At 36.1% G+C, this 11,395-nt stretch overlaps 1 protein-coding gene across 5 annotated transcripts in view; it reads left to right on the forward strand.

Annotated features, from left to right (window-relative positions):
* The first annotated feature begins 1,051 nt into the window (after window positions 1-1,051).
* The window catches only part of LOC107691676 (protein furry homolog), a 60,840-nt gene continuing 50,496 nt past the window's right edge, over window positions 1,052-11,395 (forward strand). For 3 of the 5 annotated variants that reach the window (XM_016490434.1, XM_016490436.1, XM_016490437.1), the window contains exon 1: window positions 6,545-6,844. In XM_016490434.1, coding sequence (XP_016345920.1) covers window positions 6,652-6,844 — 193 coding nt within the window. In that variant the 5' untranslated portion in view covers window positions 6,545-6,651. Of the gene's footprint in view, window positions 1,080-1,594; window positions 1,658-6,537; window positions 6,845-11,395 lie in introns of those variants that run through there. The other 2 variants (XM_016490440.1, XM_016490435.1) reach the window with 2 other exon arrangements.

The following is an 11,395-nucleotide window of genomic DNA, read 5'->3' on the forward strand; positions in this document are numbered from 1 at the left end:
TTAGTTTGTACTGTTTACCTTTTTTAAAGTAATGTGAAATTGATTTTTGTATTTTTATTTATTTATTTTATTTTTTATTGATATATTTGTATTTGCATTTTGAATGCAATTTGGCAATTAAATACATTAAATGGGTTTAGTTTTCACGGTTATTAATGTATGCAATTTCAGCAATAAAAATTTTCATTTTTCTAAAAAGAAAACAAATTAGTTGTTTATTTTAAGAGATCTGTCTTATTATCTCTTGCATATTTTATATTGCTCTTTCATAAAGAAAAATAACTTCTTATCCAATTACTCGATTAATCTATGGAATAATCTGTAGAATACTCGATTACTAAAATAATCAATAGCTACAGCCCTACATTGTAATATGTTTTCATTATTGATAATAATAAAAACCATTATTGATAATTGAGAAACAATAGTAATTTATAATAACTGAGCAGCAAAACAGCGTATTCAAATTCAGCATAATCATATTTCACAATATTACAGTTTTGAATTTTTGATTAAATAAATGCAGCCTCGGTGAGCATAAGAGATTTTAAAAAATCGTACTTACTCCAAACTTTCGATTGGTAGTTTATACATTTTTGTGAACATTCTAATAATCAATTCTGTACCATTTGTACTACACAATTAAATTACAAATTTTTTTTTCAAAATGCATTGTCAGCGACTTGATGAGAAAATCCAATTTGCGGTTTTAATGAAATTGTGCTCTTTTAAAGGTAGACTCTATTAAAATGTCACATTTTGGTGCCTTTCGTCTGGCTTGTTTGCAATTGTGCACCTGTCAGTCTCCAGCAGCATCCTTTCAATCGCTCCAGAACCTAATGGATGGAAGGAAACAGACGGGCTTGTGTCTCAGCCAATCAACGATCTCCATTTCTCTCCTTCGGTAAATATCTGCGCTCTGATTGGTCGTCAAGGGCGGAGCTGTGCCATCCTCAGCGGCCGTCTTTTTCTGTCAGTCGATGAGAGGAGACGGAAGACCAATGAAGTGAAAATAGAATTGAGCTACGAAGCTTGGATAAAGATATGAATATATAAACTCCTAAACACAAACACACAAGGTATGGTGTTTTTTTGCATTTACGGTGTGAAATGTAATCGTGTTTCCATTCCAGTGCGCTTTTGTGAAACCGCCTAAAATTGACGAAGAAGCCGTGAGGAAGGCCAGACCACCAGCACAGATTGTGTTTGTTTGTCTGTTGTTGATAACAAACACAACACAACAGATTTGGCTTCAAATTGTCCCTTGCATAATTACAAATATTTTATGTTGTCTAAATGTTTGCCATCGGCGTTCTTGGTTCACGAAGCAGAATAAATGTAATTTACATGTAGCTGTAATGGAGATAGATGTCTGCGTTGAACAACAATGTAATAGTGGCTGTGCTCAAAACCGAGTGTGCTGTCTATCTTGACGGCATTTGTGGGCATCACTGCTCTACACTGAAATTCTGCGCATGACGTAAATATTGAAAAAATGTGGTTTACTTGGGCAGCTCACGCGCTTTTGAGACACATCTACTTCTGACACAGATCATCACTATCAACCATCAATGATACTATATTTTACCTCCAGGAAATTGGATGATTTTGTATTCTGCATGGCAACAATCGCATCCTCCTCCTGTGTCTAAACAGGGTAAGTTGTGACAGGATTTTTTTTATTATTTAATTATTAATAATGAAGTAAATATATGGAATGTGTGGAGCACCCTGAAGTTTTGCAGTAGTAATAGCATTGTTTTCATTTTGTGCAGTTATTGTATTCAATAATATAACAATATTAACATTATAACAATATATGTGACATGGATACTGTAATGTAGCCTAGATTTGATATCTTGTATTATTGTATTTCCTCAGTTATTTATGTGCTTTCACCAGGGTGTAGTGAATGTTTAAACTTAATTAACAAAGACTTTTTAGATGCAGATCTGGTTTATTTACGTGAAAAAAAAATGTCACACTGAACATCAAGGATTCAAAATCTACATTAAAATTAAACAAAGATTTGAAAAAATCAAATAAAGAAAATGTGAAAACATTTAAATAAGACTTTTTTTGTAAAGATTTTGCACTATTTTGTCACTGATCAAATAAACAAATTTGTGACAGACCATGTGAACTTGTTATACTTATTATATAATATAATATTAAATGGAAAACTGTACTAAATGAGGAAAAAAGCTAGAAGCATTTTACAATGCTCAGACTTTTGGAGCTCCCGTTTTTGTTACTGTATGTCAGGTTGTTCCTTCTTCAGTTGTTTTGATCCAGTGAGGATTCACTGGGCATGAACAGCTTTTGGATCTGAGCTTTAGTTCAGACAAAAGTGGGCAGCCGGATTGCTCACTTCATTGCTCTGAACCATATGTGTTTACTTGAGGGTTCGCAAATATTTACATTCAGTTTCTGAAACCATTTATGAATGCATTTCGTTTTGCTTGAAATGTTTTGCAAATCATCTTAATAATCAGTAATATATGTTGATCCACTATGAAGAAAAGCTTGCATAGGTCTGTCAAATTCCTTGGTTTTAGGTGGCACTCAGATCTGGGTTTGTTTGAGTGTGTGGGTGCGTTTATCGTAGATAGTTTGATGTTGTAATTGAGTCTTGCGGCCCATATTCTGACCTGCAACTGGTGAAGAGAATCATATGTTTTACAGTAGAAACCATATGATTGTATATTACAGGATGTATTTTAGCCTGTATGATGGTTTGGCTTATTATGAATGCGTAAAAACATATTCACATTGTCTAGATGTGTTTGGGTTCTCATGACAAAGAAATGCTTTCTGGATCAGAACTTGCAATACCTGCAGATTGATCATTTTGGGCTTTTTTTAAAAGTGTGCTTTGTATCTTTGTTTTCTATGAACCTGAAACTCAATTCTTCATTAACTTGATGTTTGCATAAATAATTGTGATTTCCTTCAGGAAATGCATATCTAATTGTTTAACGTTCTGTCTGTAGTGCTTCAGAAGAACACAGATTTCACAGTTACTGAGAGATTTGACTGAATGTGTGATGCGCAGCCCACTTAGGCATTACGTAATCTTAGAGAGATGGTCTTGGTTATTGTGTAAGTTAGTGGGTGCTTTTTTAGTGGGTAGTTTTTAGAAACACTAGAGAGATGAGTGCATTTGACTCAAGTCACTGTGCTATGGTTACCAATTTTTAGTCAAGAGCTGTTCAGTGCTTCACCTGCTGTTTCCATATTGTGTACTGTATTTCTCTCTTCTCACTCTGGCTGGTTTTCAAAGCTCAAGTCATGAATTATTAAGAGCTGCAAAAAAAGGAACATAGCCATAGCAACACTGCATTGTTTTTTCATCTCTATCTCCATCCATCTTCACATCCCTCATCTCGAATAGTTAATTTTTTTGTGATGTTTCTCAGGCTAATAAGCGATGAGAGTGATGCACAGTTGCACACCTATTCACTGACACTTGCGCTGATCACTCATTGTGATCTACTCAGCAGCCCAAAAAACAGAATCATGAAAAAAATTACTTTTATTCTTAAAAATATACAATTTATGTAACCTAACAATAAGGTTTCATTTGTTAATATTAGTTAACATTAACTAACAATGAATGATAGTTGAAGTGATTTATTAATCGGGTTCATATTCATTTCAACAGTTACTAATTAATTTTTTTAAACGAAAGTTGTATCTCTTTACATTAATGTAATGTGAATTGACATGAACAAACAATGTGTAATTGTTTTAACTAACATTAACAAAGATGAATCAATTCTGTAAAATATATTGCTAATTGTGAGTTAGTTAATGAATTATCTATGTTAACAAATTAAATCTCATTCTAAAGTGTAAAGTTGTAATGTGTTACCATAATACTAATGCTTTTACATACTTTATGGTTTACAATCCATTAAAATTGATATACAGTACTGTTCAAAAGTTTGGGGTACGTTTTTTTTTTTGTAATCAGCAAAGATTGATCAAAAGTGACAGTAAAGACACCATTTATAATGTTACATATTATTTCTATTTTTTTTTTTAAATGCTGTTCTTTTGAAATTTTTGTTAATCAAAGAATCCTGAAAAAAAAATCTGATAATAAATGTTTCTTGAGCAGCAAATCAGCATATTAATGATTTCTGAAGAATCATGTGACATTGAAGACTGAACTTGAACTTTTTCTTTAGCTTCTTTGGTCGAAGTTATTTTAATAGCATATTTTAGTTTTTTCAGAAACATCCATTTGAGATAAACTCATGAACTGTACCTCTACTGAACTCCAGAGGGCAGCCTCACACTTATTTCCCTCACAATTCTTGATAGAAATGTCTGTAATGAGATCTCTGGCTTTTTTTCCTGCTTTATGTCAGAGAAAACCACTACATCCACCCCTTTTTTCTAGTTTTCACCATTAAATCTATAACACCACATTAAAAAAAATTCTTTAGATCTTCCACCAAGCTTTCCACAAAGCACAATTTCTAAATCACAGTTCCGCTTTGCTTTCAGGGCACTTTAACTAAAGAGGTTTTGAAACATGACACTGCTAATGCATAATTGTGTAAATTGTTGTGAGAGTTTAAATCAATAGAAGATCATTTCAAAGTGCCCTTGAGATGAAGAGATGGCGGACGACCCAGAGTCAGCTACTATACATAAAGGATCATCCAAATAATCAGAAAACAAGACTAAACTAACTTGTCAAAATTTGTAAATATCAACATTTCACCATATGAAGTCACTTGACAGTGTCTCAGAATGCCTTTCTTTGTGGACGGCATGTCCATGTGGCGTCACTCTCTTGGCAGACCAGTCCCAACTGCCATCTGAGGAATGTGATATCTGAAGATCACTGGCAAGTACATAAACACAAACCCTGCCTTGATGTGGTGATCATGCTTGTGTGTGTGTGTGTGTGCGCGCAGTCTGAAGTTCTAGGTTATCTTCAGTAATTAGGCTGCACCAATTAGGTGTGCTATTTTGGGCTGAGCCGGTGGTATTTGCAGTGTTCTTTGTATTTTTATCTGTTACATAAAGACGACACACATTTTTGATGGATGGCATGGTGAGTTTTCATGCTTGCTTGCCCTAAGTGCGTGTTTATATGTGTGCATGTGTTTCTGCATATGTGTGTTTTTAATGTTTTTTGGGGAGCTGGTTGTATTGACACAACCGTTTAACTGTAATAATCATGAACATTTGGGTGTGTTCAGGTCACATGTCAGTTTGCATTCAGATATTTTGTCATTCAGCCTTCAAGGTGCTGATTTACTAGAGCCCTATTTTCTAGATTTTTAAATTTTCTGAAATAATGTGATCGTGCAGGAAAACTTGCTTCCATAATGGTAGGCTTATGGTCCAGTTGCTAGGGTGTTTTGGTGGTTGCTAGGGCATTTCTAGGTGGTTGCACGGATATTCTATGGTTGCTTGGTGATTGTGACAGGGCCACTCGAAAGAGCCCACCTCAATGATATTCTAATGTCTAGATATATGTAAATTGATGTTTTGTTTTTTTTTACTTTTCGAAAATTGCCATCATAAGTGAACGTCTGAGTTTGTTTTATAGTTTTGACTTGGAAATTATTAGCAGGCTGTTCATACACACTCAGTCTGTGTTTGACTTTATTTCCTGAAAATCACTGTGTTTTTTTAGCTGGTGTAAAGCGCTTTCAGCTCTGCAACTCTGAGATGACTGTGAAGGCCCTTGGGAAGGGATGTTGACCCTATTTGGATCTGCATCAAAATGTTGTTTATTGAAGAAAAGGGCTGTTTTGTGTTCTCTTGAGGGAGTGGTCAGTCTCTCTGTTTCTTTTTCCCTCTTTTTCATCAGCACTTTCAGTCAGGGTCACTCAGAGGGAGAGACTCAGAGAATAAGGTAGTTGTTCCATGCTGGCCTTCAAAAAGGTTACTCTGTAAAACCAGCAACGCCTGCAGGTCAGTGAACAGTGTGGCTGTTTGTTAAATTAAAGATATTAAAAGGTAGTCCAAATAAACACCCTCTTCCAAAGATTGGTTGTCCAGTCTTACTTTAAAAAAAAACGTTTACTGAGGACAAGGTTATGTATTCGGCTGCTGATTTACATAATATTTGTTTCGTGAGCACTTGGGAATAAAACTCGGGGGATACAGTGTCTTGACAACCGTTTTGAAAACACCTCGGACACAAAACATAAAACTAGTTAATACAAACCAGAGGTGGGTTATATTGATAGGTTGCTTTCTATCTCCACAAATGCCAATGTATCTAAAACACTCAACCTTATTCACATTAAAATAAACACTTGTACACGGCCACACTCTTCACTTGCCCCTTCTCTCCTTCTTTACTTCCAAAATCTCCACCCTCTCTCTCACAAAAGAGGCGTGTCTGCCTTGAGTAATCCAACACCTGCCCCATTCAGGCGTGTTACTGTAACTGGCTAAACAGCCTGGACCTGTGAGAGCAGACAGAGAGCATAAGCACTCATTTGTCTCTGATTTACTCTAAATCACACTTTAAAGTTCATGTACCTGGTACAGAGGAAAGAGGAGCAAAAAACACAAAAGAAGAGACAGGCAGAACTTAGAGGGGGTTCTCTGGATATCTGTATCCATGCTGATCCGTAGCAGGTGAAAGTGGTCCCTCTCTTTGTCATCCGTGTCGATATGTCCATGGAGGATGTCAGCAGTGCCAGAGTTGTGGTGGACGATAAACCGGACCCTTGTGAAACCCAGAGCCAGGATGGGATTGTTTTGGTCCAGATGGCTAGTCTCTCCATGCATATGTTTGCTCCAGCGGACTTTAAAGGGAAGTTCAGGAAGATCCAGCCGAGAAAAAGACCCACTATCTTCAAAGAAGGTACTGCTCAGGTTTTGCTTTGGAAGTCAGACACACCGCTGTCTTTAATCTCTTGATGTGTTATGAGACGCAAGTCATGCTTCTTAATGTGTAATTTAGTTAGATTTGTCTTTAATGTCCTGCCAAGTCGTAGACTCCCATCTTTACCTCACACACAGGACACCAAACTCGTGTTTCTAGTATTTTTTCTTAGTCAGTCAGTTGATAGCCTACAATTTGTTTCTGTGATAAAGCTCAACGTGTGAAACTTTGTGACACAACACTATGATGTCATGTAGTGACTGTGTTTAAAGAAATTCTGGTAGCCTTCAGCTAGAGATCATTGCACAGACGGGGAATTTCACTGAAACTTGTGGCTGGTTGTGGTTGTATCGTATCTATTCAATTTCATTTCACGTTATTAGAGCCAGGTTTTGAGAAGCCATAAAAGATCACCTACACCCTGAAATGTTCATTGTGGAGTTTTGTTTTGATTTGTAGTTAGAGACAAAAAAGTGTCTCCCATGGGTCGCCTACGTGAGCGATGGTGGAATGGGGGGAAGGGTGGATGTGGATGATGACAGATAGCATCAGCATCAGGAAAGAGATTATTTAGGGTTTTAATTAGACCCTCGTTAAACCAGCATCTCAGATCATCCAGAACCACAGCTGGGATGGTCCGTATGCGAAGCCAACATATAGGAGAAAAGGCAAAGAAAAAACTGAACCGAAAGAAAAAGAAACCATGTTTAATGTGAACTTTTATTTACACCAATTAGATTTTTTTATTAGTTTTTATTATTATTATTATTTTTTTATGTGGCCAGATCTTATATTTTTTCTGACAATTTGTTGATGTCCAGTTGATTTTGCTAGCACATCCACATTGGTTATCATAGTAATGATGCAGACGTGTGGGTTCACTATGTTTGAGACGCTAGCAATCAATGTTTTACCAATGAATTGGTTTTTCATGAGGGCAGTATCCAAAACTTTGTAAATACTAAGTAAAAAAGAGTAACATATACCACCGTTCAAAAGTTTGGGGTTGGTAATTATTTTTTAAATAAAATGTTTTTGAAAGAAGTCTCACCAAGGCTACGTTTATTTGATCAAAAATACAGTAACATCTGTAATGTGAAATATTATTACAATTAAAAATAACTTTTCTATTTTAATATATTTTAAAATGTAATTTATTCCTGTGATGCAAGGCTGAATTTTCAGCAGCCATTACTCACATGATCCTTCATTCTGATTCTTATATAATAATTTGATGCTCAAGAAGATTTTAAAAAAATTATAATCAGTGTTGAATTATCGTGGAAACTGTACTTTTGTTGGGATTCTTTGATTAATAGAAATGTCAAAAGAACAGCATTTATTTGAAATAGAAATCTTATGTACCATTATAAATGTCTTTACTGTTAACTTTTGATCAATTTACACCCTTGCTGAATTAAAAAAAAATAAAACCTTAATGACCCCAAACTTTTCAACGGTATGCAATGAGTTAATGAAGTTGTCTTGTCTTAAAATGTGATGTAACAACAATGAATTATGGAAAAAATCTTGAAATCCGTATGGACTTACATTTTTGGTTTTACCTGTTGTTGTTTTTTTTTTCCTGTTCTGACTACAAAAAATAAACAGATTTGAGTCGATTAGGCAAAAATTCTGCCTGTCTCAACAAGGATTTAGAACAGTGAAGAAATAGATAATTTATGAATTATTTCAACAGTTGAAGATGAAGGTTGAGGAGAGAATAAAAAAAAAAAACTGCATCACTTGTGGACGCGCGTTCACGACCGTACCATGACGCGAGCGTGTGGCGCCGCCGGCGCTGACCCAGATCCGGCGTGATGACGTCCTTACGCCGGATCTGGGTCAGCGCCACCACACGTTCGCGTCATGATACTGTCGTGAACGCGCGTCCACAAGTGACGCAGTAGAAATGAAAATGTGGCATAAAGTCGTTATTTTTGTTTTCATGCAAAAAAGTATTCTCGTAGCTTCGTAACTTTACAGTTGAACCACTGATGTCACACGGACTACTTTGTCGATCATCTTGGTACTTTTCTGGACCTTGAACGTGGTAGTTACCTTGCTGTCTATGGGAGGGTCAGAGAGCCCTCATATTTCATCAAAAATATCTTAAATTGTGTTCCGAAGATGAACAAAGGTCTTACGGGTTTCGAACAACACAAGGGTGAGTAATTAATGACAGAATTTTCATTTTTGGGTGAACTAACCCTTTAAGGGTTTCTGCTGAGTGGGCACATGTGTCTCTCATGATTGCGTTTTCAGAGCTGTACTGAACAGGTGTGACAGATGCCTTTAATACCAGGAACCCTCACAGAAGCCTTATTGATTGGCTGAAGAGACCTTTTATCAGAGGAGAAACCAGCTGAACAGTTTTAGTTAGATTTCTGTTAATGTAGATTAAATTAATGTAGATTTAATTTACTCACCCTCACATTTTTGCACACCAAAGATTTGTTTTGAAGAATGTTTTTCATGTGTAGCACTGACTCTTGGTTTTCCCTATTTAATTTTAGCATCTCGACACATCGCCGACTCTTATTGGAAACAGCCCAATTAGATCATGGGTTTTGGAAGGCAGTTTGCTCACCAGCACTGACACGGAACTAGTATCATGGTAACAGGATCCCAGTCGCTGGATAGTTATGAGTCAATGAACCCTGGGCCAGAGTCTAACAGCTAATTCTCAGAATGCTTGGAATTCTGGGGGTTTCTTGTAAAGATTATCCAAGCACTGTGAAGCTCTCGTAGCAGAGAATAAAATCATAAACAGTTTGTTAGGAATGTCATAAATTGATGCCTAACATGAGTAATGTAGCAAAATAACATGACTCAGCATTTAATTGCTCTTTATTAACAACAAAAACTATTTTAAGCATCTGTGTTGTTTTTGGCTTGTGCCTGCAGGCATGGCCATACATTATTATTGTCCTACGTGGCTTTTATAACAAGTAAAACTAAACAGAGTTTGTCTTGGCAATTAAGCATCACATGTGATTGCCATACACGTTTTGCAATGTTTACCATGTTTAAATATCCATTCAACAGAATATTTTGTCCATACATTGAAAGTCAAAGGGTTCAGTTAGGACCCTATGATTTCCACAATGCAGAAAACGCAGACAGAATCATGGAATCCAGTCATAAAAATGAAGTTGAAATTAAAATGGAAAGCATAGAATTTGGGGAAAAAATAAATAAGATTTCATAATCCCAAGGTTCATTGTTGTTGTGGATGCCATTGATTTTAATTGATTGGGCAAAAAACAAGTTTGAAACAAGTCAGAAAAAAGAAACCAGACTGGTTGGAATGACACAATGTGAGTAAACGATAACAGAAATGTAATTTTTGTGTAACCTGTCCCTTTAATGGTTGTAAAATCACTTTAAAGTTTGTATTTTGTGATTGTTTATTTTGTCAATTGGACAGTAAGCTGTACTTTTAAGTGATTTCTTTGAAGCAGCACACCAGACGAAACCGTGAGAGTGTTTGTGTGTGGTGGAAGTGGTGGGTGTGACCCCAGCTGCTGTGGAGATGTGCCCGGGGCAGCTGGGAGAGCTCAGCAGTAGCAGTAAAACCCTCAAGAGACCCAGACACTCCTCAATTCAAGCCACCACAAACAGCACATTTCCAAACTTTTTCAGAGCAAACACATAAGTCTTTTTGTGCTGATTTATGTAACCGCTTTATTGCATATAAATACTGGCAGTGTTTACCAGAGCTTTATCAGAAACTGGACATTTTTATGGCTCTTTGAATATGAAGCAAGCTGCATCTGTCATATGCAGTGAGTAACGTAATAAAATATTGAAATAATAAGCAAGTTAAAGCGATTAACACATATTATATGCATATTTAATTTCCCTCATTCGTTATATTACATTATTTGGTAACACATCTTGCAGAATAAAGATCAGTTCCTCTCGGTTTCACATTTATTCGGATGTGACAGAATGTGAAGGATCTTTCTCCAGTCCTTTTGCTGAGAGCTATGATACACTTCACTAATTACATGCTCCGTCAATCAAGTTGTCCTATACAGCACGCCACTCTTTCCAGAGCCAAAACTGTTCATTTGATGTAAACATACGGGGCCTCATTTATCAATCTAACGTAGAAACGAGCACAGATCCATGTGAACAAATCAACTTACGACAGAGTTCACGTGTGATTCATGAAACATTCGTATGCCGCCAATCTCATCGTACGAATGATCGCACGTTGATAAATGTGGCGGCAGAAAACAGTCGTCATTTGAATGTCATGCCCCTAAAAACAACCTGGTTTAGAAGCCTCGCCCCTAGAGTTTACGACACGGAGAAACGAAACCCGGCCAAAAAGAGGAAGTAATCTTACTCCAAAAACATCCGTTAACCTTGTAATTGCAAACTATTAGGCTACATTAATTTATGTCATTTATATGTATATTAAAATACTTGTAAATATAAACAGATTTAGTTTCCCTCACTCTACAACAAATATTTTAAATTTAACGGTATTCAGAACAGAACAAGAATGAAAATAAGTAG

The sequence above is a fragment of the Sinocyclocheilus anshuiensis genome, unplaced genomic scaffold (genome assembly GCF_001515605.1).
Source record: "Sinocyclocheilus anshuiensis isolate Anshui unplaced genomic scaffold, SAMN03320099.WGS_v1.1 scaffold186, whole genome shotgun sequence".
Taxonomy (NCBI): Eukaryota; Metazoa; Chordata; class Actinopteri; order Cypriniformes; family Cyprinidae; genus Sinocyclocheilus; species Sinocyclocheilus anshuiensis.